Source organism: Giraffa tippelskirchi, chromosome 1 (assembly GCF_054371585.1).
Source record: "Giraffa tippelskirchi isolate mGirTip1 chromosome 1, T2T-mGirTip1v1.2.pri, whole genome shotgun sequence".
Lineage (NCBI taxonomy): Eukaryota > Metazoa > Chordata > Mammalia > Artiodactyla > Giraffidae > Giraffa > Giraffa tippelskirchi.
This window is the reverse complement of record NC_137275.1, coordinates 21357065-21384888: the sequence shown is the minus strand read 5'-3', so window position 1 is coordinate 21384888 and position 27824 is coordinate 21357065. Positions and strand designations below refer to the sequence as shown.

The window sequence follows — 27824 nt, the reverse complement described above, 5'->3', positions numbered from 1 at the left end:
CTACACCTACCAGATGTGCCACTGGGTGACATGCCAGATCTTTTACATAATGCCATTCTGCCGGACACGAGACAGCTGGGGGAGGGAGTGTCTTTTAATGCCTTGGGGTGGGAGTGAGCAGGGCTTCTTCTTTTTTTTTTTTAATCCGGACTTCCCGCCACCACCCATACACCCAATCAGTTCCCCCTGCACTGAGCTAAAACCTACGGCTGAGGGCATCTCCCTCAGAGACAGCCCGGAAGCTGGAGGGCTGGAGTTCATTGGCTCTCTCCCACGTTCGTCGCCTTTGCTCTTCCTTGAGTTTGCTCCCCGCCCCCATCCAAACTTAGGACAGAGGATTTTTTTAAGTTTAAGATATAAAAACATTGAAGCTGAAATACAAAAATAGGAGAGGGGAGAAATGATACCCTCCGCGCCCCCCTCCACCCTACGCTAAAAGTGCAAGAATGCGCTCCCCCACCGCACCACCCCCTTCCTTTTCCATCGTCCACCGGAAACTAGATGGTATTTATCCCCAAGGGTGGTATCCTGTCATTGTCCGTCCCACGTTCTGGCTGAAAAAGTTCTCTGGAGTGACGTGGAGGTGTCCAAAAATCCACGCCGTGTGGAGGGGACTGTTTCCTGGAGTGGGATGGACAAGGTGGGAGGAAAGGGAAATGAGAAAACCACTTCTGTTGGGGAGCGGGTGTGTGAGCGTGCAGGAGTGTTTTGGTCCCACACCGCCCCCCCCACCTTCAGCTCTCCACCCCGCGAGGGGGAGGGACTGCCACGCGGGTGCCTCTCGCTTTCGCTGGACCTCCGGGTCGGGACTGCCCCGGGATTCAGGGGGGGCTCCAAAGGGGGCAGGCCTCTGCTCCCCCTCCCAGGGGCCAGACCCCCTCCCGCACATTTCCCATCACACCCACAGGCCTCCGCTCCCACGCCGCTCGTACCCTGGCCCCTCGCGCGCCCCGGGCCCAGTCGCCCGGCCCCTTCCCTGGCACCCGCACCCCCGCCCGCAGGCGAGGCTCCAGATGGCGGCTCCTCGCGCTCGGCTCACAGCCCCCAGACGCCGCCCGGCAGCAGCCGCCGGTCGCTCCCTCCCTCCCAGCTGCCGCGGCGGCGGAGACCGAAACTACTCGGCGAGGAGAGCGGGCTCCTCCGCCGGCTCGGCTTGGGGTAGGAGCCGGGCCGCCGAGGGGCGCGCCGGAGCCGTGCCCACGGGGAAGGAGCCCCGCAGGCCCCAGGTGAGGAGCGCGCGGGGGAGGGTGCGGGAGGAGGGGAGCCTGCCCGCCGCCCCGGCACCCTCACACCGCCTCCGTCTCCCGACTTCCCTCTCCCGCACCACCTCACGGTGCCCGGCGCCGCGGGCCGAGCCGGCGCGGGACCCCAGCACCCGCGGGACGGCCGAGGTGAGCGCCGCGCAGCCGCCAGGAGGGGGCGCCCAGCACCCCGGAGGCCCTGCCGGAGGGCGGGCTCCGCCCGGACGTCCCGCCCCGGCCCTGGAAGGCTGTCCCGGCCCGAGAGGTGCCCCCTTCTGCCCGAGAGCGGTAATGCCCACCAACTGCGACCACCCGCTTCCTCACTTTTCTCCGCTCGTCTCTCTTGCTTCCTATTTGCCTCTCTTTTTTTCCCCTCGCTTGCCAAGTTCCCTTCCTTCTCCCCGCCTGCGCATCCTGGATCTTTTCTCTCCTTTCCCGGTCCCTTCACCCGCGCGGTCAGGGTTTGTCCGCCTCCTGGGGCGATGGGAAGGGGGATGTATCTAGTGCCTAGGCGCTAGCTCCTCTCCGCAGGTGCATCCTGGTGGGCCCCCCGAAAGCAGCTCTGAGAATGACGGTTCGAAAGGGTTGAGTTCACCCTCTTCCTGACCTGAGTCCGTTGACTCTTTCACTTGGGGAGGGGAGTGCTGCGTTTGGGAGCAGCGCTTCCCCTGAACACGGACTTCGGAATTCTCTTTACTGGACGGATGTGTGAAGTTCAGCGGCCTGGCACTGAGCCCTTTTCTCCCACCCTAGAGTCAGGACCCTTCGAGGGCATTTTCCCTCATGGAGAACCCGATAAGACTTTAAAGTCCGCCTCCCCGGACAGTCCTCCCTACGGTCTTCCTTAGAAATTTTGCTGGGATCAGGGTAGAGGGAGGAAGGCGCTAAAAGGTCTCGGCGCCTGGCGTCCCCTCTAATCCCCCCAAGGCTTGCGCGCGTGCCCACAGGCCCCCTGCCGGTCCCTGCGCGCGGCCTTCTGGCATTAGACCCCCGAGAGTGCGTCCCGTAAGCTCCCAGTACAAATCCCCTGGGAAATATTAATCACAACCACCAGAAAATGCAAAATGTGTGCCCGCGCCTTGTCTGCCTTTTAATCCCGAACGTAATTCTGCAAGGCTGCATCAGACAGGGGCTCTATTAATCCCTTACACGAGCAAATGCAATCTCTGACCTACTAGACTTGTTTTCCTGCAATTTCACTAAGAGTTGGCCTCGTTTCGCCAGAGGAATACTCAAAAGACAGAAGGAAAACCGTGAGAGACTGGCGACGCGACACAGCATCGCAATAATGGGGGTGCATGTCACTCCGGAGGTGCTCCTGCCGTGGAGTGGGATCGCCGGCCCGGAGCCCTGAAATTCCTGCAGGGGCGGTTGCGGAGTGGGCCGGGGTGGGGAAGGTCGAGTGAGCTAGGCGGCAGGCAGCCGGGGAAGTTGGAGCCCGAGAGGAAACCCAGTTCTCTTTCCTCCGAAGCCTTCGTACACAAGAGACCTCCTTTGGGGCTGACCCGTGGCGACGGCGCTAGGGCAGGCAGAGGGGGTCATCTCGCTAGACGGAGGGGGTCAAGGTTTCAGCCGTTTCAGCCCCTGAAGCCTGTTCCTCACACTTGAGACTTCCCTCTCCACACTCCTGTCGTTCAGTCATGTTTCCCGTCTCCCGTTTTATTCAAAACCGTCTTTCAGTTCCCTCATAATCGTAATTTGCACCATTGCTTTTTATCTTTGATTAATTAGGAAATCGAAAAAGATAATGGAGGGTCGGGCCAATAAATTAGCCTCAGGAGCCGACGGATGGACGCCTGGGACTGCTGTGTGGGTGGGCACCGTCCGCGGAGGCGGTTGCGGGGCGGGGGTGACGATGGCGCCGGTCGGACAGGAAGGGGTTAAGCCAAGGCGCGTGGTGCCTGCAGATGGGAGAGACCCGCTCGGAAACCTGCCCAGAGAGCGCGAGCAAAGATTTCTCCCGTAGTAAGTGCACAGTCTCCAGTGATGTTTAGCTTTTCCTGTTTGGGTCTAGAGAAGGAGAGAGAAGACTGGGATAGGGTGAGGGCGGGACTCCCTGTTTCTTCCAAAGACGCCTCCTTCCTAGCGGCAGAATTTGGTGTTTTCAGGTTGGGGTCTATTTCTTCCGGAGATGGAAACTTAGATTTACTCTTGCATCCTTTCCTTCCCTCTCCATTTGCCTACTGGTCTGAAAGAGGATGGGAGGAAGGGAAGAAGCAAGGGAAGGAGAGAGAGAGCGAGACTGAGAGATTCTGTTATTAAGATCAAATCAGTCACTCCCTGGCCCCAGAGCAAAGCTCCTCACGTGGAGCTGTTCCCTGCCCTCTCCCAGGCGCCGGGCGGGTTCCGGATTCTTCTTTTCGCCCTCCGAGAAATCGATCACGCCTCCCAGACGGCTGAAGGGGGGGCATTTTACCACTCTTCACAGCTTCGCCCCAGCCTCTTTAGCTTTCAATTGAAAACCAATTAAACGTTTCTATAAATCTGTTAGTTCCCCTTTTATCTGGAGACCCCTGATGCATGCGATATTGCCCTTTAGATGCCTCTTCCGTGTTTTGTTTTACAATTGTTGTATCAATATAATGCGGCCTTTCTTCTCCTGTCTCTATAGATACAGATACACAAGGCAAACCAAAGCTATTCAGTCTCCTCGTTTGTCCAGCAGCCTAACAGTGGTACCCTTTCTCTGCTGCTGCTCTCCCTGCTTCGGGAGCAGCAGTTATGGTAGAAGCAGATGGCTACTGATTGGGGGAGCTTTGTGGCTCTAATACTGAATACTTTATGGAAAAGGACTTTAGCATGCTTCGTTGGGCAGAGGAACAAGGGGATGAGATTTATGGCCAGGAAAAATAAATCTTTTCTAAGTTGCAGCTCCTTCTCACCAGTTGTTGCCTTTGCCCTGGAATGGGGGGGGGGGGGCGGCGGCTGTGAAACACTGAGGAAATGGTTTCATTTCATTTTATTCTCCTTTCTATTCCAACGCTTTTAGTCAAGGTCTTACAGGAGAGCAGAGGAAGAGCCAGACGTTTATGAAATACCTTAGATTGCTGTTGCTGCATCAGTATTCTCTGCCCTCAAGAATAAAGCAGAAGGGTATCGTCTTGATTGCTGTTTGGGGCCATGTTTCCCCCGATGGACTGTTAGTTCCCGGTACAGCATCATCCTCCATTATCCTATTATCTATGGAGAACAAAAAAGCATATCAGTGATCCCATCTGAAAAATCAGAGGACCCTGGTATTGAGAGAATGAGGCAAGTGATGAAGCATATGGTGATATAGGTGTGCTCCCCTCCTATGAAAGGGTCTGAGCCTTAAAGACGACTAAGGGATGCCTATGAATGTAAGCTCCTGGACTCTAAATTAAATTTTCAAGCTTTGGAGACTATACAGATCCCATCCCTCCACTAAAGGCCTCATTCACCCCCAAGATAATTCACCCCTGTATCTTCCCCTCCCAGAAGCCAACACAGAATGTCACACAGAAATGCTCTTAACATGCCTACCGGTAGCCAGGTGCAGAGAGATGGATGCCAACCCCAATTCTGGGTCTCTTATTCCATTTCGGACAGACCCTTTGTCTCAATATTCGAAATTCCATTCTCTACTCAAGACACATTTGTTGAGCATCTTCCATGTTCTAAGTTCCTTTTCCCTGCCTTTCCTATTCTTTTACCTTGTCCCTAGAAACTGAAGAGGCAGAGCCAGAGCCCGAAGGAAAGGCATGTAGCTTTCACCTAATTGACTGCCACAAGCTGCCTCTTCCCGGTGGTGTGCACTCCACCCCACATGGCCACATGCACCTTTACACTGTTTCTCTCTGAAGAGGATAACAAGATTAGGAGAAACTAAGATTTAAAAAAACTGTATTCACCCAGCATTTCAAAGTGGCAGACACTGAGATGCTTTAAATAATTAACTGTTTAGGCTCTTACCATGTGCTAGACTAAATGCCCCCAACAGGCTTATCGCCTTTAATTCTTACAACCCTTTGAGTTAAGGATTATCACCCTAGTTCACAGATCCCCATCCTTCACAGGAAACAGGAGAACAGAGACGCTAACCCAAGCAACTGGGCCATCTGGGTTCTGAACCCAGGCTTGCTTTTAAAATATTCATGGTGATTCTATGAAACCAGTGGTGTTTCTGCTATTCTCCAAATGAGGGAATTAGACCTCAGAGAGGTTAAGTGTGTGCTCAAAGACACAGCTAGTAGACCGCAGACCCGGGGTTCAAATCTAAGTGTTTAGGATTCCAAATTTTGACCTCTTAGCCTATGGTTTCAGGACCCTTCAGAAGAAAGAGCCCACACTGACCTCTGTTACCTGTCCCTGCCCAGGCAGGAGGTTTCATGAAACTGTAGGCCTGGGGAAAATGCAGAGACCCGAAAGCTTCTGGGACCCCTCAGAGATTCTGCCCCAAGCCCTGGCCTGGGACTGGAGGGCGCCATGCGGCCCACAATGCCCCGCGCAGACCGCCTGCGCAGACCGCCTGCGGACGTCGGGGGCGGGGCCAGGGTGCGACCACGTGGCTGAGGCCCGACTGTAGTGCGGTCCGGGTGCTATGAAGGCTGGCGAGTGTAGGGGAGGTCCAGGAATGCCCACCCGGTCTCAGGGCCGCCTGCTCCTGAGTCCTGCGTTGAGCCTCGGTCCTTTGAGGAAGAGAAAGGGCCGCTCGGCTCCCAGGCCCTGAGTCCCGGTCGGGGCCGGTGGCCGGGGCTTCAGGTTCCTCTGCCTCTCCAGGCTCTGGCATTCTGGCCTGGGCACTTGAGTCGGTCAGCGCTGCGTTCCCAGGCTCATCACCCCACGGGGTCCCGCTGCCCGCACTTGCCCGTGTTTCCAACGCGTGCTGCTGCCAGGTCTAAAGAAAAGACTCACGTCGGGATGAGGGATAGAAGTCCAATCTCCCAGGATCCCGGCCGAAAAGCGCTCGTTCTACCATAAAGTCTGTGTTTGGGCCCTTCCTTGGGGATCCCTGGACACATCCCTCATACCTTCTTACTTTATCCTCCAGGACTTCCTTCCTGTTAGAAACATCGAGAAATCCTCAGCCTTCACTGAGTGGCTTTCAAAGCGGGTGCACAGTACAATTCTAAATTTTTTGAAAGGGAAGCCAAGGCAGTGTTACTATCAGTAAGAGTAGCCAGCACTGAAATAGGTATTTAACGTGTGTTAGGCATTGTTCTCTGCGCTTACTAAATATCAATTCAGCCCTCACAGTAACTTCATAAAAAGAGCTGTCTTTATTACCCTTGGTTCAGAGGAAGGCCTGAAGCACGGACGGGATAAATTGCCTGCCACACGTCAGGGGCCGGGTTTCGAACAGAGGTAGATAGTTGCTCTGATGGAGTCGTGGCCTAAACCTGAGTTGTTGGTGGTCCTTCTCGGGTCAGTTCTCTAGACGTCTGAGAAGAACGTTCCTTTATGAAGGCATTGAGACCTCTCTGGGACGGCCAAGGCTGAAATGAAACTAACTCCGGCTCTTGGAAGTAATCCCTTACCATCTGCTCAGCAACGGGCTTTCCAAAGCGCGCTCCCCCTCGTTTCCTCACAGAGTCCTCGCCGCGACCCCGGAGGCAGCTCCGGCCAGCCTTAGTTCGCCCGAGGAGAAAAATCCAGGGCTGGGAGAGGTCACGGGCAGCTCAGCTAGTGAAAGATCTGAACACAAACAGCGGGCCCTGGGAAAAGGGGATGCGGGCGCCGTGTGAGGACAGCCCAGGGGGGCGTGGTGGTGGGGAGCTGCGATACCCGAAAGCCCAGCGCTCCAGAAGCCTTTCCACAGGGAAACTAGCCGCTTAGCAGGAGGCCAGAGTTAGCGCTAATTCCAGGGAGGCAGTAGGAGACTGGAGAACACGGAAAACTTGGAGGGGCGGGGGCTTAACTGCACTTCCTCCCACTTTAGGCCAGGGCCTGTCTGTCCCCGCACTGGGAATGCTGCGTGGCTTCTTCCTGCTCAATGTGGCCGGCTTGCTAGCGCTGCTTCTGAAAGAGTAACCCTCCACCGAAAGCTTGTCTGGTTCTGCCCAGTGTCACTCCAAATGTAGTGGGAGGGTTGCCTGCCCTCTGTGGTACTATCTGGGTAATGCTGTCCTTGGGCCCATCGTGAGGAGACCTCCTTAGCCCACCAAGTTCATCTTTGTCATTTGGCTTTCTCTGCCCTCTTAGCTCTGTCGCCCTTTACTGAGACCTGCAGACTGCTGCGGAGAATCCAGATGCCAAGAATTGTCTTAGGCTAGCAAACATTTCCCTGCCTTGCCTTGAGGCCCGAATGTTCGGCCTCACTTAGCTGTGAGTGGCTTTAGGGATAGAAAAACTAATTCAGTCCCCCAGATAAGAAATGGAACTGCATTCTCAGAGCATTGACTTTCCCCAGGACATTTTCACAAGTTCAGAAGCTCCTTGGAAACGTTAACTTCCTAGTGCCTCAGGTAAACTGACTCTAGAACGTAGATAATACTGTGAGGCACCTGATCACATACACTAGATACTAGTTACTAGAGTGATATATATAAAACATATTCTTCAGAACTCTATTGATTTGCTTCTCTGGGAGCAATTGCTTTCCTTTATGATGTCACATATTTTCTCAAAACCATATTACATGAAACCATGCAACAAGAAGTGACTACTTTGTAGACATGCAGCCAAGAAAAATCTCTCCTTCCCTTGCCCCCCCCCCACACGACCATGTCTGATCAGGTATAAAGTTGTTCAGACATAATTGGATTCTAGGCCTTCAGGAAACTCAACATTCAGGTCTCTAAATTCAGTGTATTTATTCTTCTTAGGAATTTGTGAATTTTTTTTCACAATACTGGATATTATTTATTTTTAAAGTATGGGTTTTCTTTAAAACTTTGAGGACATTATGAATTATATCGTGGTTACCTTTATATATTACATCACCAGAAGACTAGCAAATCAATGTGGAAGTTGGCTTTTCAGTAAGAAAGTATTAGTACAAGGGAACAAATACAAGTTTCAGTCCCCCTACCTATCATTTTTGCCACTTTGTAATGTATATACAATATTGCTTATAGTAGTGATGATATTACCATTGTTCATGACCTACACTGATCCTTTTGTAGTGCTGATGAAAAAGCTCTAGGCCTTCCATATACTATTTTGGGAGACATTCCTCCTGCGGTGCTAGATTAATACCCACAGATTAAATTATGAAATACATGCAACTCATTTGAATTGAAATCATGAAAGATAATTTTCACTCAAACAATCCAATTTGCAAGATGACCAGGGGAGCAGTTTGTGTATGAGGACATAGTTTGTGAAAAAATTAAACTATTTCCAAGGCGCTAACAAAGTAATGTGAGTCGTCACTGTTGTGGTGAGTGATGGATATCTATTGCCCCTATCCTTTTCATTCTTTTTCTTTTTTGCCTCCCTTTTTGTTAGAGAAGATGGGATGTCTCCTCAGGCTTCAGGAAGGTATGCCATGGACAGATTCTTAGCTAGAAAGTCCTGGGTGTGCATGCATTCTGACAAGACCCCCTTCCCAGGAGAGGAATGCTATATGCTGCTCAAAGGTTAGCTGTGATCAGGTGCCAGGGAGTCAAACCTGCCTAGTATGAAACCACTATCTCAGTAAGCATCTCTCTTTTAACCTAGGGGTCAAACTGGAGTCTTGTCTCTTGAGGTTCCTCCATTGGTAAGCTGGATTCTTTACCAACTGCACCACCTGGGAAGGCTAAAATAAAAGGGAAAAGAGGTAGAAGTCAGGTGCTGAGTATTGCGATAATTCCCTTGGCTTGGGTGTGTAAAGAAATTTGATGTAGAGCCTCTCAACTTGGTGGCATTCCTAAGGCCTAGAGTCAGTCTTCTCAAAATCTGATGCTTTCTCCAATCTGAGACTGCTGGACATCCCTTGGTTCCTTATCTGTCTGGAAGCCCTGACCCAGAGGATAAGGAGGGGCTGACTATGGTCCTGTCTACATTTCCTTCCTCCTACCCTACTCCACCTTGGAGAAGGAAATGGCCACCCACTCCAATATTCTTTCCTGGAAAATCCCATGGACAGAGGAATCTGGTGAGTGGCTACAGTCCATGGAGTTGCAAAAGAGTCTGACACTACTTAGCAAGTAAACAACAACCCTACTCCACCTACTAAGATATATTCAAGGACTGTATGTATGATTCTGGGGAGGACTTTGTAACCTGAGGATTAGATAGAATATTCCTTGCTAGATCTCTAGATTCTCTAGATACCTGGGAGGGGTATAAAATCTGGGAGAATGCAGGGGGCTAGGATACTGGATAGTAGATCTGGTTCTCGGGTTACATTTACACAGGTGAGCATGAGGCATTCATTTCAGATCGATAGTGGTTGCCTTCAGTATCACCAGAGTTTCCTTGCCCTGCTGGAAGTCATTTTCAGAAGCCCTTAAGCCAGCTGACTACAACTTAGATCCAGAAGAGAAACTGAATTGCACAAAGGCTATCCAGCTTGAAGCTGAACTCCAACAGAAGGAAGGGCAAATGGAACTTGAGATCCCTCAGAGAGAAGTTTTTATAGCTATAATGATGATTGCAGTTGTAGCAACAGGATTAAGAACAGTTACCATCTATTGAGAAAGAGGAAGAGCGAAAGAGAGAAAAATGTGAGTGAGGAGTAATGATCCCTGCAGTTGGAAGCCTGGAGTCCCTCCTCACAGGCTAAAAAATTATCCATCCTTTGAGTCTCTGGCTGTCCGAGAATGAGCCTAGGAAACATTAATTCATTTATAACTTATTGAATCTGCTGTAACCCTTGGTGACGAATAGACCTAGACTGATTTTGAAATGAATATTTATAAAAAGCAAAGTGCCCCCTCCCCATTCCTGTAAACCTTTATCCAGTTCAGCCAATTGCCTCTTCTTGCCTCTAACTCATCCCTTAGAAAGTTGTTTATCCTCCTTGGTAAGGCTAGGGCAGTGCAGTACCCCTCCATGAAGTTCCATACTCTGTCTCCCCCAATCTCCCCATAGCTCCTTCCAGATACCTCCCTGTAGGAAACTAATAAGCTTAGGAAAAAATCTCCACCATCTATCTGCTTCTTTGGCATCCTCTTGTCTTCCAGTGTGAAAATATATAGTATTATATACCTATATATTTCAAACTAAGCCTTTGCTGGTGTAGCACTTTGGAGATATGATTAGAGGGGGATGAGCCAGGACCTGGAAAGGGAGAAAGAAAGAAAAATAATGTGTTTCATTCTTATAAAGTAATAATCCTTCTGAGTGAGTTATTCTTGGAGACTTTACCTGCCTCCTATCACACAAGTTGAGATATTTGAGGCCCTCTTTCTCTACCCTGGGAGGAAAAAGGACATTTCCATTGTAACACTCTCAAGTATCAGATTTCCTTTCTTACCCTTTCTCCACCCTCTCACTTAGGTCATGAAAGGCACCACCTCAGGAATCATTCATCAACCTCTCTCCAGCCTTCGCTTCCAAAACAATACTGCAGTTGTCTACACATGTATTTTCTGCCATAACTCCAAGAAGCCTTGTTAAAGTGGGGCAAGGCAAAAATACCTTCACTCTTCATTGTCATCCCTCTAATCATTTAATTGGAAATAAAATCCCAAGGAAGAGAGCTCTAAATATATGCATAAACCCATTGTTCCATGTGAATTAGATAAAAAGTATTGACCGAGATATATTTTTATAGTACTGTTTGAGGCTGAATAAATGCCTCAACCCTTCATTTAGTATCAGTGAATTCCAGTAAGTAATAATTCAGGATGATTTCAAAGTGGTTTATGCACCATTTTAGCCCATAGACTTCTAGAGAAATTAAAGTAAGTTGTAGATTTTCTTTACGTCCATCCAATTAACAGTTTTCACTTAGGTCACTTATACTACCTAGCAAAATATGTTTTACTTAAAATACTAGAAAACCCTCAAAGTAGGAATTTCAAACTTACTCTTACCTATATTTGTGGGGTTTGTTGTTGTTGTTGTGTGATTCATTTAATACACAAGACAAAGAGTTGGTTGGGTTCATAAAATGTAGGAATATTTTTGGGGGGGGACTTTTATCTAAAATCAGTAGGAGAAATCTAATTAGGGGGCAAGATAAGTGAAACTGAGAGAATCAGATGGCTGATTCTCAATACATCTCTCTCCTCTTTGATGTATAGAATCTTAGTTATTTTCTAGCTTGACATCTGGAAAGCCAAGCTCCCTCACTCCCAATTTCAGTGCCAAAAACATTATTATTTTATACAGATTGGAGTCTAGGTTTCAGTACCTCAAAGAAGATATAGTCCAAGTGCCCTTTATATTTAAGAAAGGAAAGGCCAGGGAAAAGAAAAATGCCTTCTTCCATTTAGATTCTAAGGTTTTCCAGAATGCTTATATTCTGGGGTAGATACTTTTATACATACAATATGTAAGAAGATTTTTTTTTTATGTGGTTTGCATGGACAGATGACTTTTCCTGGGAAAAGCAAACTTCCTATTCTCTTAAAAAACAAACAAAAACAGTAAAAGAAGGCCCTGAGGAGTGTTTTGTTCTACAGTTTAGGAATTAAGTTTGAAAACACTGTACTCCCCACCCCCATTCTCCATCCCTTGCCCCCCCCCCACACACACACTTTTGCTGTAGTTTCTTAGGGACCACAACCCTCTTATGGCTACTTCTTTATCTTAATTTGCTGTTGTTTACACCTTCTTCTTCCTTCTCTGAATTCACTTAAGTGAATTCTTCAACACTGCAAGTTATTTTTCAGATGTTTGAGATAAGTCTTTTGACATTTCTAATCCCATCACCCTTTCTTTAAACAAGTGATGAGGATGCTTGTGTGTGTGTGTGTGTGTGTGTGTGTGTGTGTGTACGAGATGAGGGGAGTAATGAATGGAGCATCCAGTTATAAGCCAAATGGTGACTAAATAACTTTTCAGATTTTTATATAGACACATATGAAAACTCTCAGCATTAAGCCTTGGTCATTACACGAGTTGCCCTTAGCCAAACTATTTTAAAGTGTGGACAAGTATAAGAGAAAAGATATGTTCAGATGGAAGGCAACTGCAGTTTGAGGTTTCCTTGAAAAGTTGATAACTAACTTGAAAATTAAGGGCGAATTCTCCCTTTACTTCCTAGTATATGGGGATTTTGCAACCTTTCTTTCTGCAAGCCCCAGCTTAGGCAATGGGCCCTGTCTGATCAGAAGGATTCCGAATTTATGTGGGGGGGTGGGGGGTGGAGAGCGGTGGCTGGCCTGGGCTGGATGAAGAGAAGGGATGAGCGGGAGTGACAGGAAAACTCAGTGGGAAATTCCTCGCACTGTTTTTTAATTTTTCCTCTGCAGAATTCTTTCCAGGCCTCCTAGTACTGTAGGAGCCAGGGGTAAAGATGCTCCGTGCCTGGTTGCTTCACTGGGCTCCGGAGGGAGGTCTCAGAGCATCAAAGCACACACCTTTTCCTTTTAAGCTGCTCTTTGCCAACCCCCAACCCACTTACCTTGTTTGAACACAGGATACAAACTAGGCTGACTCCTCAAGTCCTGTCCACTTTAGCCGGCTACAAGTCCGATTTATCCTAAAGCTAATGGATTGCCCTCTTCAACGTAGTGGTGGTGTGGGTAGGGCTGAAGGAGTGGGACTGTCTATACCACTCAAAAGGTCTTTCTTCCCGTAGGAGCTGAGAGAGTTGAATGTCGAAAAAGAACCCCGAGATCCCCCAGCGAAAATGTGTGGCGGAATCCTGCAGGAGTCTACTTGCAGGCTGTTAAAGACCTCCAGTCATTAGCATCAGCTGCTGCACTAAAGGGGCAAGCCAGCGCCTCTAAGTGGCTTAGCGCACAAACGAGGCTCCCGAGACGGCCTCGGCCACTCCACCCACACTTCCACCACCTGCTGGACGTGAAAAGCTCTCCGGAGCCCATCTCGGTAATAATTTTTACTTTTAACTCACCCTCCCCACCCCCAGGGGCCTTAGAATACCGGCGTCCCCTGGCAGGGAACCCCCTTGGGGACTAGGTGGAACGCGCCAGGCTGAGGGCGGAAGCGCAGGAAGAGCTTGCGTCCCACAGTCGGGGTTTTCTTTCCCACCGGTCTCCTCCTCACCCCTTCTCCTTCCCGGTACCTGTGTGCTGGGACCAAAAGACCCCTGTAAATCCCCTTCGGAGGTCTGGCGGCGTCTCTACTCCATCCCCCTTACCCATCTCCGTATTCAAGGAAGGACTGAGCCAAGTTCTCACCAAAACGCATCCTTTTTGAGTCTTGCTCCTAAGGGCTTGGTAGTGTGAGCGCTCCTGCAGAGCGCTGGCGAGGGTTTATCACCCCCCAGGCAACTAGCTGCGCGTATCAGCCACGGCTGGAGGGGCTAATCCACAACCCCCCTTTCCCCTACAGAGAACTCAGACTCTGGGGAAATGCGCGCGGGGTCCTTGCGCGCGCTGAGTGGACAGCCGTCTGCCAGAGGTTCTCCAGGTGCCAAGAGAAACGGGAAAAGGCCTTCTCGGGCCTTTTTGGTACTTCCCTTTCCGACCCCCAAGCTGATCCCCGCCCCCAGCCAGTCCCAGAGGACCCAGGCTTTAGGAGGAGTTGAGACGGGCCGAGCTCCGAGAGGCGTTGTCACTTGGGGAAAGCGCTCAGGGGCTGCGCGGGGCGCGAGCAGGCCGGCGAGACCGCTTCCAGGCAGGCGGCGCCGCCGGAGGGAGCGCCCAGACCAGCAAAGAGTTAAAGGGAGGGGACGTGGGCTGTCACGCGTCATTGGGCAGATTATGTGCAGCAAACAAAAAGTGTGTGTCTGCGTGCCAGTCAGTCACTGCATCGGGCCCATCTGTACAACTCTCTCTTCTCTCTCCTCTCCCTACTCGCCCTGGTTTCCCTCTCGGCGTCTCTCTGTCTCTCCTCCCTTTAGGCAGAGTCTACTTGACAGCAACACCAACACCTCTCGACATGGAAATACACTGATACAATAGGCAAAAGAAACACTCGTCTGCATCTCCCGGTTCCAGGTGGCCTTATTGGGGCGATTTGATCCTGACCTTATTCCTGGTAAGTCTCTTTGCCTTGATGGGGGTGGGGGTGGGGGAAAGACAGGTTTGGTGGGGAGAATGGAGAATTCTGTCCTCCGTCTTCTCATTATCCAGAAGAGGGGGAGGAAATAATTGTGGAGGGGCCCGCTACTGCCAACAGGGTTATACAAAGGGAGGGGCGGGTGGAGAGCACTTTGCCCAAGAAGAAGCCAGCGACTGGGGCGCGCGCGGCCGCCAGACAATGCCTGCCTACGGGGGAGGGCGAGCGGCCGGCGGCAGCTACGGCTTTCGGCGGGCCGGCTCCGGGCGGCTGGGAACCCGGACCGAGCGGAGGATGCAGAGCTGCGAAAGGTTGGGCGGCGAAGGCGACCGCGCGCGGGCGGCAGAGCCCAGGTTCTCGCCCAGCGCTTATTGTGAGCGGCGCGAGGCTCGTGGCGGCCGCCGCGGCTACGCGAACCCCTATTAGCGCGGCGTAGCGAGGAGGTTTTCACCGTATTGTTAGGTAGGACTGCATTTTAATGACTGCGTCTCTGCTGTTGCCCGAAGTGACGGGGCGACCTCTCGGCACAATGAGCCGTTTGTGTGAAAGAGACTTTTAAAAGAAAGAGAAAAATTGGGGCATAAAACGCTGAATTGAGGAAATTGAAAAGGAGAGAATAGAATTCCGTTGAAAAGGAGGTTCTGATAGATGCTGAGAGATTTTTTAAAATGTATTTAAATGTGCAGTTGGAGATCAGAAAGGTTACCTTGGGTGGGGTAAAATGCCCAGAGGTAAATGCTGTAGAATAAAAAAGGGAGTTTCTACTTTACGGATATTTTCTGATTCCTGTCTGGCAGATACAGCCCATACTTGATATTTGGAGGAGATAGTAGAATGAATGGAAAAGAGGCTGACCAAAGTTTCCTGATCTGTTAGCTGAAAAAGGGAGGGAAAGCATTATCTTTTAATGACATTTGCAAGATTAATTGGTTAATGACATTAAGATGAAAATGTACGTTACCAATATTGTTCCAGAAAGAACAGCTTCTTAGGAAAAGAATTGGGTTTCCCTTTCCTGCTACTTAAATTGTACAAAATATACTTAAATATCTGCCTATGGCAACGTTATTGGGGAAAAATCAACTTGGAGGAATCTTCTAATCAGTCAGAAAAAGTGAATAATGCAGTTAGTTCAAAGCTACTTTAAAATTTAAATATGTTTCATTTGTTTGTTTTTTGATGATAAGTCTTGTGTGGGGGGTTGTCCAATGGCAAAGGAAGGGAAATGTGTCTTTATGACAGCTTAATAATACGAGAGCCCACCATTGCTTTCTGATTGCTGCGGATTAAACAGCTGGAGAGCCTACTGAGGTCTACTCAAGCGGGGCTGCCCCCTCTCGCCCAGACAAGGTCTGATCTGGGGGAGCGAACATTCACCAGTCATTACACACGCAGTATTTCAGACAGGGGACACTTCAGTCCTGCTCTGTACCTGCTCACTTCATGGGGCACATGCGACTCTACCCACCCCCTCGTATAACAAGGTAACTGGGATTCACCCTCATCCATAAATAAGCATGTCGAGAAGAAAATAATTACCTCTGCTTGCTGCTTTTAATTAAAGCCTCGGAGGGACAGTGTTGGATTATGGTAATGAGCAGACACACGTCCCCTCTTGTAGGCTGCAGAGAAAGGTTAGCTGACACGGAATCAGTGGCCCTGACACTCCACTTGAAATCCATTCGCCATGCTCCGCTGTCTCTGCCTGCTCACTAGTGCTGCGCCCCTCTTTGGAAGAAAAATAAAATAAGATAAAACCAGCTCCCGGACACCCAGCTCAATACACAAGAGTAAAAGAGAGGAGCTTTCCCCCAAAGGTTAGAAGTTTCTTTCAGTCTAGAAAGTCTATAGGCTAGCAAAAAAAAAAATTCTTTTGTTCTCCACTTCTGTCCCTGCCCCCCCATTCCTGTCTTATCCTCCCCCAAGGTAAGTCAGAGAACATCTCCTCTTTCCTAGCCCCGTTTGTCTTTCTTTCTAGCAGTCAGTCCACTCTGAGCTCCCCCATCACAATTCTCTTTACATTTTTAAAGGAAAAGAAAGTACTCTTCCTTGGCATCTTTGTCATATACCAGATTTAATCTGCCATCGGCTTTATTTTTGAAATAAGATCGATGCAAAAACCAAGCAAATTCAAGAAAAATCTGTCTAGTAGTTAGAACATTCTGCCTGGATTCAGAGAGGCAAAAGGAGGAATGTAAATTCGCTTCAATTGTCCTATGTATCTGTCTCCAGTGATGGAGGATTCGGGCATCCAGCGAGGCATCTGGGAGGGAGATGCCAAGGCTGTCCAGCAGTGTCTGACAGATATTTTTACCAGCGTTTACACCACCTGCGACATCCCTGAGAATGCTATATTCGGTCCCTGCGTCCTGAGCCATACTTCCCTGTACGACAGCATAGCTTTCATAGCTCTCAAGTCCACAGACAAGAGAACGGTCCCTTATATCTTCCGGGTAAGTCTTGGTTGATGCTCTGTAGGATATGAAGGCAATATCCTCTTAAAAACAGACTAAGAATCGTTCTAATAACAAGCTGAGACAGGTTCTACATGTAGAAGATACAGTGATACGTGCAATTCTATTTTACACACCAGAAATTAGAAAAGGAAAATAAAATATGAGTATTGTCAACTAATTTTCTGAAATAAGTGACAAAATTAGATTTTGAATGCCAGATATGTCTAATTCAGTGCCTGGATTCTGGGCTTTGCTGCAGATGAACACCACTTCCTTAACTCTGTGGGAAATTTCACTAGGATTGAGGCTATTTGTAGGCTAAGTACTTCCTATAAGTACTTTTGTTGTAAATATTGGGTGCATTTGCCTTCCCAGAGGCCTCCTGTTCCCTGGAATATTACTCTTTCTGGTTAAACTAGCTAGTGCCTAGAGTTTGTATTTAAGTAAAAGTGTTGGTGTTTTGACAATAAAACATCATTCCAGCCATATGTTTGAGTGTGAAAAGTCCTGTCACTTCCTATTCTTTCTTTACAAAGAACCATTAATTGTTTAAGCCAAAATAAGGAAGATGAGTGAAAGTCAAAATAATTTCTAAAATCTAAGTTTGCTTTTCACTTCTATAACAGACAAAATTCCACATACTTTTGCAATGTGGGATAATTTAGAAATCAGTTCTCAAGAGCTTAGCACTAATTTGAATTGTAAAAAGAAATTTGCTAATTTGGTATTCATCCAATATATAAAAAGACAGGACTTTCCCGGTGGCCCAGTGGTTAAGGGTCCACCCTTCCAAAACAGGGGCACAGGTTGGATCCCTGGTCTGGTGACTAGACCCCACATGCCCCTTTGGCCAAAACATACACACACACAAGCCTGATGACTTAAATAATCTATATAATTAATGCAGCTTGCCAGGGATGTTACCTTGCCTTCTGGCTGCAAACATGAGGATGAGTGTTAATTAAGTCAGGTCAAGTTTTTGGAAGCTTGATCTCAGATAATTCTTAGAGAAATAGTAACAGCGGAAATGGCCCTGGCTCCTTTGGCTTCACTCCCTCACAAGAGTCTCCCACCCTCATTCCTTTCCTTCTTGTATTCTTTCTTTTCTCTAAACTGTAGGTAGACACCTCAGCGGCGAATGGTTCCTCGGAAGGTCTCATGTGGCTGCGTCTGGTCCAATCAGCCAGAGATAAAGAAGAGCAGAACCTTGAAGCCTATATAAAAAACGGACAGCTGTTTTACCGCTCTCTCCGCAGGATTGCCAAAGATGAGGAGTTACTAGTTTGGTACGGGAAAGAACTGACCGAGTTACTCTTGCTCTGCCCCTCTAGATCCCACAGCAAAATGAATGGTAGGTTGGCTCAAGACCTGCGTGCGGGCCCTTAGCTAGCGGAGGGGAGGAGGGTGGGGGGCGGCGGGGTCACTCTGGGGCCTGGGCGCGCCTTCCCTCCCTTGGGGTGCCTTGTAGAGAACTTCTGAGATATAGTCTGGGGTGAAGCTGGGACAGCTAGGTGAGGATGAATCAGGACACGCTTGGCTTAATTGCTGCACTCTCCTCAAATCTGGAGGGAAAGTTAGACCGGGTTTAGTCCGATGTTCTTGTTTTCAGGCATTCAGACCCTGAGAGGTGAAAGTGGATTTGTGGAGGGGGTGATGGCAAACTGGCCTGGAGACGATGCTGAGTAATCATGTGTGTGTGTGTGTGTGTGTGTGTGTGTGTGTGTGCTGTTTGCTCACTAAGCAGGGTCGTCCCCTTACACATGCCTGGAGTGCAGCCAACGTTTCCAGTTTGAGTTCCCCTATGTAGCGCATCTGCGCTTCCGCTGCCCCAAGAGACTTCACGGAGCTGATCTGAGCCCCCGAGAGGAGCAAGGCGGCGGCGTGGGTACCAAGGATCACGGGGGCGGCGGAGGTGGCGGCAAGGACCAACAGCAGTCGCAGGAGGCACCCTTGGGTCCCGGCCCCAAGTTCTGCAAAGCTGGCCCGGTCCACCACTACCCGGCCCCCTCCCCCGAGAGCGGTAACCCGCCGGCGGCTGGTGGCGGCAGCGGCGCGAAGCCGTCCACGGACTTTCACAACCTGGCGCGGGAGCTGGAGAACTCCGGGGGCGCCAGCAGCTGCTCCCCGGTGCGGAGCCTCGGCAGCGGCAGCGGCCACCAGGAGGCGGAGCTGAGTCCCGACGGCAACGCCGCGGGCAAAGGCAAAGGGAAGAGGAAGTTCCCGGAGGAGGCGGCCGAGGGCGGCGGCGCGGGGCTGGTGGGGGGCCGGGGCCGCTTCGCCGATCGGGCCCTGCCCGCCTCCAAGGAGGACCTGGTGTGCACGCCACAGCAGTACCGCAACTCGGGCAGCTACTTCAGCCTGGAGGAGAACGGCCGCCTCTTCGCGCCGCCCAGCCCCGAGACGGGAGAGGCGAAGCGCAGCGCCTTCGTGGAGGTGAAGAAGGCGGCCCGGGCTGCCGGGGGGCCGGAGGAAACGGCCGGCGACGGCGGGGGCGCGGCCGCCGAGGAGCAGGACGCGGGCGGCGGCGGCGGCTCCTCCTCCACGCCCGTGGCCGCGTCCCCAGCAGGCACCGAGAAGCTGCTGGCCCCGCGGCCCGGTGGCGCGCTGCCCAGCCGGCTGGAGGGCGGCAGCCCGGCGCGGGGCAGCGCCTTCACCTCGGTGCCGCAGCTGGGCGGCGCGGGCGGCGGCGGCGCGGGGGGAGGCGCGGGCGCTGGAGGCGGCGCGGGAGGGGCGGGCGGCGGCCAGGGCGCAGTGGCGGACGAGCGCAAGAGCGCCTTCTCGCAGCCGGCGCGCTCCTTCTCGCAGCTGTCCCCGCTGGTTCTGGGCCAGAAGCTGGGCGCTCTCGAGCCATGCCACCCCGGCGACGGGGTGGGCCCCACTAGACTGTACCCCGCCGCCTCCGATCCGCTGGCCGTGAAGCTCCAGGGAGCGGCGGAGCTGAACGGAGGTTGCGGGCCCCTGCCGAATGGTGGCGGCGGCGGCGGGCTGCCCAAGCAGAGCCCTTTCCTCTATGCCACCGCCTTCTGGCCCAAGAGCTCCGCTGCCGCGGCAGCCGCAGCGGCGGCGGCCGCTGGGCCCCTGCAGTTGCAGCTGCCGTCGGCGCTCACGCTGCTGCCGCCCTCGTTCACCTCGCTGTGTCTGCCCGCGCAGAACTGGTGCGCCAAGTGCAATGCCTCCTTCCGCATGACCTCTGACCTAGTGTACCACATGAGGTCGCATCACAAAAAGGAGTACGCCATGGAGCCCTTGGTGAAGCGGAGGCGGGAGGAGAAACTCAAGTGCCCCATTTGCAACGAGTCCTTCAGGGAGCGCCACCACCTCTCCAGGCACATGACCTCGCATAATTGACACGGAAAGGACCCCCGCTTTCCGTTCGCGCGCACGAACAGTCGAACCACCTGCAGGAACAAACACGCGAGGACATCCACCACCTCCTTGTGACCGGAAACATCACACCCAGAGACACTCACACACACATAGGCACACACACGTGGTCTCCCCCAACCTTTACATCCAGATGTTTACCTGTGACCTACACCACACACACACGAGACAGGATGGTGGATTTTTGATCGGGTGGGTTGTCTGAAGGGTTTTCTTTTGAATGCACGCATTTTCACTTACCCAAAAACAAAGGTACATTTTTTAAAATGTCATATATTGCAACATATTGATGCATTTGTCATACGTTTCTACTTAAATTATTAAGCACTTACGGTTTAGATGTAATAATTATATGTAAGGGCAAAATTTATTTTAGATATAAAGTAAAGGAGGAGGGTGAGATGCTTCCTGCATTTCTTGATTTGTCTGTGTTCTTACAAAAATAAGCAAAACAAATAAAAAGGAGGTAACCATTCAATGTAAGTTTCCAGGGGGAAGTGCATGTATCATGAAATGATTATGGACTTCAATGAAGAATGTCATCATTATGTAAATATGTATTTCCTTTTAATACAAAGTGTAATTTTGTGCCAGTGAAATGGAGTCTGAATAGTTATGTGTTTCTTTTATCCCTGGAAAGATTTATTAAACTTTATAGATTATCCGGGTATGTTGGATGCTTTGACAATAAATGATTATTTTCCTCAAAGCAATTATTGGGAAAGTGTTTTAAAATGTTTTTTGTAGCTAAGGGCTACACTTTTGAGTGCGTGCTCAGTCGCTTAGTAGTGTCGGACTCTTTGCAACCCTATGGACTGTAGCCTGCCAGGTTCCTCTGTCCATGGGATTACACTTTGAGTAGATACCATATATTTTCATTGAGCCCCTGAAAAGAAGAAACTGCAAAAGAGAGGAGTGATAAACCCTGCCCCACTTGTATTATTTACTCTAAGCCAATTTTGAGCCTATATGTGAGAAGACAAGGTGATTATTACTTGGGAAATCTTTGTCTGGAAAGTGTTGCACTTCTTGATCAAAGCACAAATCATTTAAACTAAGATGCCTGCCATGAAGCTAACCGGTGTCTGGGATGTCAACATTCTTTTCAGCAGCAGGATAACTAGCATCTTCACAAGTAGCCAAAGACGAATGATTTTCAGACCTGGATCAGGGACAACAGGTGAAAAGCCCACTTTTGGTTCTTACTAGTGATATTTGCATGGAAGGGTATCTTGTGCTCTAGAACCCTTTGGCTTTCTGTCATTAGTCATTAAGAGACCCTCGGGAGAGTTTCTCCGGAAACTAAGGTGAAATGACCATGGTAGTCTATGTATTGCAGGGCCCTCTAAAGTTCTGAACAGCTGCACAGCCTCTGGAAAAAAACTAGCCCTGAAGCATTACAATACATACCTAATAAATTTCCTCTTCTCCCTGTCCTTCCTGTTATGAAAAATCCCTCTGTACTCTTCATATATTGATGATAGTTCTTAAATAGTGTACGTATGTAAGTGTATGTGGTATGTAGAAAGCAGTAGATCAAAACCAAATAGTCCTTTAGATCTCAGAGTAGCATGCACTTAATCCATGGGCATCTTCAGAGTAGTCAGGTGCTCTAGTAACCAATACTACACTGGTTTATGTATCACAGGAGGTGTTCCTTCCCATTTTTAATTCCTTCCCGTCTTGCCAACCCTCCCCTATGTCAGAAGGAGAGTATTTGTGAAAAGTGCTGAAATGTGAGACTTGTACAAGATCTTATTGCAGGCCTTCAATGGCCTTCCCTAAAAGGATTTTAAAGACTTCATTATCTTAAGGGGACTACATAACAAGTTACAATTAGGTAAACAGAGACCAGGGGTAAGGCAGAGATGGATCCATAGTGTGACCACTGATATTGGTGAAAAACCAGGTTGACTTCTTAAGATTACCCAAGTACTTTTTGTGCTCCATTTCTCTGAGACCTGCTCTCACTTTTCCTAAGCAACAGTTTGATGATCTGAAACACTAATCCCCAGCAAGATGTGATGAGAAGAGCAGTCCAAAATTCCTGTTCTATCTCTGCTCTGTATGATTAGTATAATTTGCATCATTATTGTTGGTATCATTGATTTACCTGCTTTTTGGTTTTCTTATCTGTACAATGAGTGAGACAGGTTCTGCTAACTTTAAAGCACTTCTCGCACTGGGGAGTTGTTTTTTCTAACAGGCTAATCAGGCTGCAATTAAATCTAAAGAGGGCTTTCTGAGAAAAAAAGCAAGATTTGGTTTGGAGCAAATTTGATGGCAAGAAATCAGAAAGATATTTGGGAACAAACAGAAGGTGGGCCTCAAAGATCCTTAAATCACAACCCTCAAGAGGCTGACCAAATTATCCATTCCTAGAACTTGAGTGGGTCCCTAGAGCAAAAGTTTCTTGAAAGCCAGCCAACCAACCACCAAGTCAACCAATCCAGGTTGCCTGGGGCCTAACTTTAAAAACAAAAACCCAATAACAAACAAAAAACCTTGAATGCTCCTTCATTTCTATCCCATCCTTCCAGAATGTTCCTTTCACTATGGTGGCTAGATTACCTGTTGGGTAGTCAAAGATGAACTTAGGTCTAAAGAAACAGTAAGCAAATACTTCTTGAAAAGGACTTCTCCATAGTCTAGAATCTTGTTTTTGTGTTTTTTTTTAAGGATAGTTGTAGACACTTTTGAGCTTCCCCTGTGTTTTCTTTTCTATGGTAATTAATGTAAACACTCAATCAGGAAGAAAACCCGAACCTTGGCTGAGCTAATGCCCAGGCGATCAGGTAGCTGTGTGAATGGCAGACACTTCAGGGCTGGACAGTTTTGCTGACCAATCTACCTACGAGCCTTTTTTTGGGCGGGAAGCAGTAGGGGAAGGGTGCCCAAAGCTAGTTTTGCCTTCAGCCAAGGCAAACTGAGAAATGTTTTATTTTAATGTTGCATTTTCAAGCGTTTGGATGTATCAACTTTCTCGGATGAGAGTTTCTAAAATTCCATAATCCCACCCATCTGCCAAGCTAGCTGAGGTTGCTGGCTGAAGCCATAGGCTAAATGTCTACACACAGCTGCGGGGGAAACAAGGTCACAGGGTCAGCAGGCTTGGAGTAGGCTGGTGCCGTGAAGTCCAGGCAGGTGGTCTGAGCTCCGAGTGCCTGCCGGGACCGCGGGTCCAACGGACTGGGGAAAAGGCAACTCAAGCGGCTGCCGCACCAGCATTTGCTGTGTCCCCAGTCAAGGGCAGATTGCTTGAAAACGACCTGGCTCCTAGTGTCTGGAATCTACGAGCGTGCTCTCTGCGTGGATCGCGAACCTCTCTCGTCTTCTGGTGTATGTGAGTAGGAGGGGAACGCGTCTATTGCCCAAGATGAGCTTACAGGGTGTAGCCGACGCGCACCGGCGTGCGGGAACCGGAGGGCTGGGGAAAGAACGCACGCTCATCCCTGCACCAGTTCTCAGGCACTGGGGAGCCGAGACTGAAGCCGGACCCACCGGGGATAGTTCCCAGGGTCCTGCGCCCACTTCTAGGCTCTACGGCTCTCTGAGGCCCAGGGTACCAGCGTAGCCGACGCACCCGCGCGCCAGCCAGTTTGAGCATAGACTTTTCGCCGCCGCCGGGCGCCGCGGTGGGGATGCAAGGAGTGGGTCCGGCAGAGTTGCGCATTTCCCCCTCACACCCCCGTCTGAACAGCTGTGTAGCACCCGCTCCTCATCTTCTATTAAGTTTACCCTCCCTGCAGCTTGTCTCTTAGTGAGCACCGCCCCAGCGCGGAAACCTGGGACCACCCATACCCAGAAAACGACCGGGAAGTGCAACCTCTCCTCCCGAATTCCGAGGGCCCCAAAGCGGCCTCGCCTCGTCAGTCAGGGGTTTCTCCTCTTTTTCTCTACGCACTATCGGCCCAGACTCCGGTCCACCAACCAGGACGGTGCAGCTGGCTCGAGTGGAAGTGTCCACGATTGGAGTGCCGGGCTAGGTGTGCTTGGCAAGGCACACGCATCCGGGTCCGAAGCCCTCAGCGCTCGGCAGTGAGGAGGCTGGGCGCCTAAGGGGACCACCAAGGACCCAGCGAGGAACAGCAGGCAAGCGCGACGGCCAAGGAGCCTCCCTGAGCTTTTAGATTTTCCTTCCTCCCCACGCCCCCCCTGCCCTCGCCCAATCCCGTGTGCTGGAATCAGTTTCGCTCATTCTTTGGTATCTCCCGTTTTCCCTTCCCTCCACCCTTCCATCACTTACACGCTCTATTCTGTCTCTTCAGTACTTCTGGAGATTTGAGATCATTCCTGGAGTTTTATTAGGAAACCTCCCCCGCCTGATGATTCTCAACCATTCAGGCAACCGACTCCTAAGGTGGCAGCCCTAGCCCAAGGGGAGACTGCACTGTCTATTTGATTGATTGAGCCTTGAGGACTACTGCACACCCTACCTTGGGATTTGGGATTCAAAGAGATGAGTAAGTGCCAGTCCCCACCCCCACTTCCTGCGAAATAGACACTCCCTCTGCCCTCATATATGAACACACACACCATGTGTGTCGCCTCCTGAACAATTCCTCCTAGAAGAGGAAGCAGTCGGTCTGATGTGCCTGTGTCCTTGCTTGGAAATGTTGAGCTGATGTGCTTCTGTCCTGGCTTGGAACTGTTGTCTTTCCTTGAAGGTGCGAGAGTACCTCCAAGGGAGGTAGAAAATTAAGCCTGCTCAGAAGCTGAACTGGGAATAGAGTGAGAAGCTGGGCTACCTCATTTTCCTCTTCTAAATGAGTTTTGGCTGACAGGTGGGCCAGGAGCCTAGAATGTTGAGGCAGAAACATCCTTGTTAGGCCAGTGGGCCTGAATGCCAGCTGACTTTGTGACCTGGCTGGGTGGGCAGAAGGGGTGTTCTCTGCCTCTTGGCTTCACAGATCCTATTCCTAAGGCAACTTTCAATTTTTTTTTTTTTTTTTACTTTAAATTGGACTTAAAACTTTTTAGAAACACAGCTATTCTTCAGGGCAAGAGGATGAAGAAACTAAAGGAAAAGTTCTTTTAAAAATTTATTTTTTAAAACTCTCTAGGGCCAACAAAGGTCCATCTAGTCAAGGCTGTGGTTTTTCCAGTAGTCATGTATGGATATAAGAGTTGGACTATAAAGAAAGCTACCGCTGCTTCTGCTGCTAAGTCACTTCAGTCGTATCCGACACTGTGACTCTGTGACTCTGTGCGACCCCATAGATGGCAGCCTACCAGGCTCCTCCATCCCTAGGATTCTCCAGGCAAGAACACTGGAGTGGGTTGCCATTTCCTTTTTCAATGCGTGAAAGTGAAGTCCCTCAGTTGTGTCCGACTCTTCACGACCCCATGGACTGCAGCCTACCAGGCTCTTCTGTCCATGGGATTTTCCAGGCAAGAGGACTAGAGTGGGTTGCCCTTGCCTTCTCCAAAAGAAAGCTAAGCACCAAAGAATTGATTCTTTTGAACTGTGGTGTTGGGGAAGACTCTTGAGAGTCCCTTGGACAGCAAGGAGATCTAACCAGTCCATCCTAAAGGAAATCAGTCCTGAATATTCATTGGAAGGACTGATGCTGAAGCTGGAACTCCAATACTTTGGCCACCTGATGCAAAGAAGTGACTCATTGGAAAAGACTCTGATGCTGGGAAAGATTGAAGGAGGGAGGGGAAGGGGACGACTGAGGATAAGATTGTTTGATGGCATCACCGACTCAATGGACATGAGTTTGAATAAACTCCAGGAGTAGATGATGGACAGGGAGGCCTGGTGTGCTGCAGTCCATGGGGTCACAAAGAGTAGGACGTGACTGAGTGACTGAATTGAACTGAACTAAGGGTTAAAGATCTAATAAGCTGTTCTACTTGAATAGCTAATCTGGTTATGATAATTGTTATTTACATATCCCTTTTCAGGGCTTCCCAGGTGGCACTAGTGGTACCTACCACTAGTGCAGGAGACATAATAGGTGTGGGTTCAATCCCTGGGTCTAGAAGATCCCCTGGAGGAGGGCATGGCAACCCACTCCAGTATTCTTGCCTGGAGAATCCCACGGACAGAGGAGCCTGGAGGGCTACAGTTCATAGGATCAAAAAGAGTCAGACATGACTGAAGCGACTTAGCATGCATGTATGCATCCCTTGTCAAGTTGTGTGTATGTACTAGAATGTATGTGCATGCATGTTTGCACACATAATATGTATTTACACTTATATATGTATATATTATGTACACACATGTGTATGTATATATACAAATGTACATATCCATTTTAGTACACACATAGACACAGAACTGGTAGGCACTATTCTAAATACTTTTCACATGTTGACTTGGTTTAATTCTCACAACCTACCCAGGAGGAAGCCTAGTAAGGATTCCACTCCATCAGGTTTAAGAATCATGTGGTTGGTACGACTGTCATCTAGGAACAGAAAGCTAAGATTCAATACCATGAAGGAATGGAAAAAATAGTGCCTCCTAAGTCAGAAGCTTGCTCAGAATTCTGTGGCCTTTCCATCTATGTGTCACAGTTTACTTTACTTGAGCTTGTGAATAATACCACCTGTGAGCTTATCATATAGATCTGTCTTGAAAAGCAAATAAAATAAAATGTAGAAACTTTTCATACTATCACACATGATAGACTTCCCAGTTGGTGAAAGAAATGTACTTTTAGTCTCAACTTATCTTCCTCAGATGGTCAGGAACTTCTATAAGAAATCCTCAGGTTCAGTTCAGTTCAGTTCAGTAGCTCAGTAATGTCCATGTCCGACTCTTTCTGATCCCATGAATCGCAGCATGCCAGGCCTCCCTGTCCATCACCAACTCCCGGAGTTTACCCAAACCCATGTCCATCGAGTCGGTGATGCCATCCAACCATCTCATCCTCTGTCGTCCCCTTCTCCTCCTGCCCTCAATCCTTCCCAGCATCAGGATCTTTTCCAATGAGTCAACTCTTCACATGAGATGGCCAAAGTATTGGAGTTTCAGCTTCAACATCAGTCCTTCCAATGAATACCCAGGACTGATCTCCTTTAGGATGGACTGGTTGGATCTCCTTGCAGTCCAAGGGACTCTTGAGAGTCTTCTTCAACACCACAGTTCAAAAGCATCAATTCTTCCGCACTCAGCTTTCTTCACAGTCCAACTCTCACATCCATACATGACCACTGGAAAAACCATAGCCTTGACTAGACGGACCTTTGTTGGCAAAGCAACATCTCTGCTTTTTAATATGCTATCTAGGTTGATCATAATTTCCTTTCAAGGAGTAAGCATCTTTTAATTTCATGGCTGCAATCACCATCTGCAGTGATTTTGGAGCCCCCCAAAATAAAGTCAGCCACTGTTTCCACTGTTTCTGCCTCTATTTGCCATGAAATGATGGGACCAGATGCCATGATCTTAGTTTTCTGAATGTTGAGCTTTAAGCCAACTTTTTCACTCTCCTCTCTCACTTTCATCAAGAGACTTTTTAGTTCCTCTTCACTTTCTGCCCTAAGGGTGGTGTCATCTGCATATCTGAGGTTATTGATATTTCTTCCTCTATAAGAAGTCTTTTGTGGCCTTGACTTCCTTTAATGATCTTTGCCAGTTTTTAAGCAGAGGTGGGAGTAACATCTGGTTTGATTTTGTGGATGTGTATTTAACTACTCAATGCTTCTTCCTTATGTCCTAAACTTACAGAAGGATCACTGAAAAAATATTCAAGAAGTAAAATCA

At 49.4% G+C, this 27824-nt stretch overlaps 1 protein-coding gene and 2 long non-coding RNA genes across 4 annotated transcripts; 1 reads left to right on the top strand and 2 right to left on the bottom strand.

Annotated features, from left to right (window-relative positions):
• Positions 1-4185: 4185 nt before the first annotated feature.
• Positions 4186-13904, bottom strand: LOC145543191 (uncharacterized). Its single transcript, XR_014080531.1, has 8 exons — positions 13719-13904; positions 10235-10409; positions 8861-8943; positions 6740-6916; positions 6489-6635; positions 6233-6262; positions 5844-6099; positions 4186-4421 (listed from the first exon to the last, which is right to left on the bottom strand). It is a non-coding gene; the product is annotated as an uncharacterized LOC145543191 (long non-coding RNA).
• A 2417-nt stretch (positions 13905-16321) lies between these two features.
• LOC145543192 (uncharacterized) lies at positions 16322-20703 on the bottom strand. The gene is made up of 2 exons (XR_014080537.1): positions 20177-20703; positions 16322-18386 (listed from the first exon to the last, which is right to left on the bottom strand). It is a non-coding gene; the product is annotated as an uncharacterized LOC145543192 (long non-coding RNA).
• PRDM8 (PR/SET domain 8) lies at positions 16499-20697 on the top strand. Of its 2 annotated transcripts, none has more exons than XM_081583888.1 (3): positions 16499-16717; positions 17840-18071; positions 18465-20697. In XM_081583888.1, the coding sequence occupies exons 1-3, from the start codon at positions 16499-16501 to the stop codon at positions 20066-20068; spliced, it is 2055 nt and encodes a 684-aa protein (XP_081440014.1). In that variant the 3' UTR covers positions 20069-20697. The 2 variants fall into 2 exon arrangements, with proteins under 2 accessions (XP_081440014.1, XP_081440003.1); XM_081583877.1 differs by having other exon boundaries at positions 18462-20697.
• Positions 20704-27824: the final 7121 nt, after the last annotated feature.

Excerpts from the sequence above, each read along its gene's own strand:
- PRDM8 (XM_081583877.1), top strand. The coding sequence starts at position 16,499 with ATGGAGGATTCGGGCATCCAGCGAGGCATCTGGGAGGGAGATGCCAAG. Across the intron at positions 16,718-17,839 it reads CGGTCCCTTATATCTTCCGG|GTAGACACCTCAGCGGCGAA; the intron begins GTAAGTCTTGGT and ends TCTAAACTGTAG. Across the intron at positions 18,072-18,461 it reads ATCCCACAGCAAAATGAATG|CAGGGTCGTCCCCTTACACA; the intron begins GTAGGTTGGCTC and ends TTGCTCACTAAG.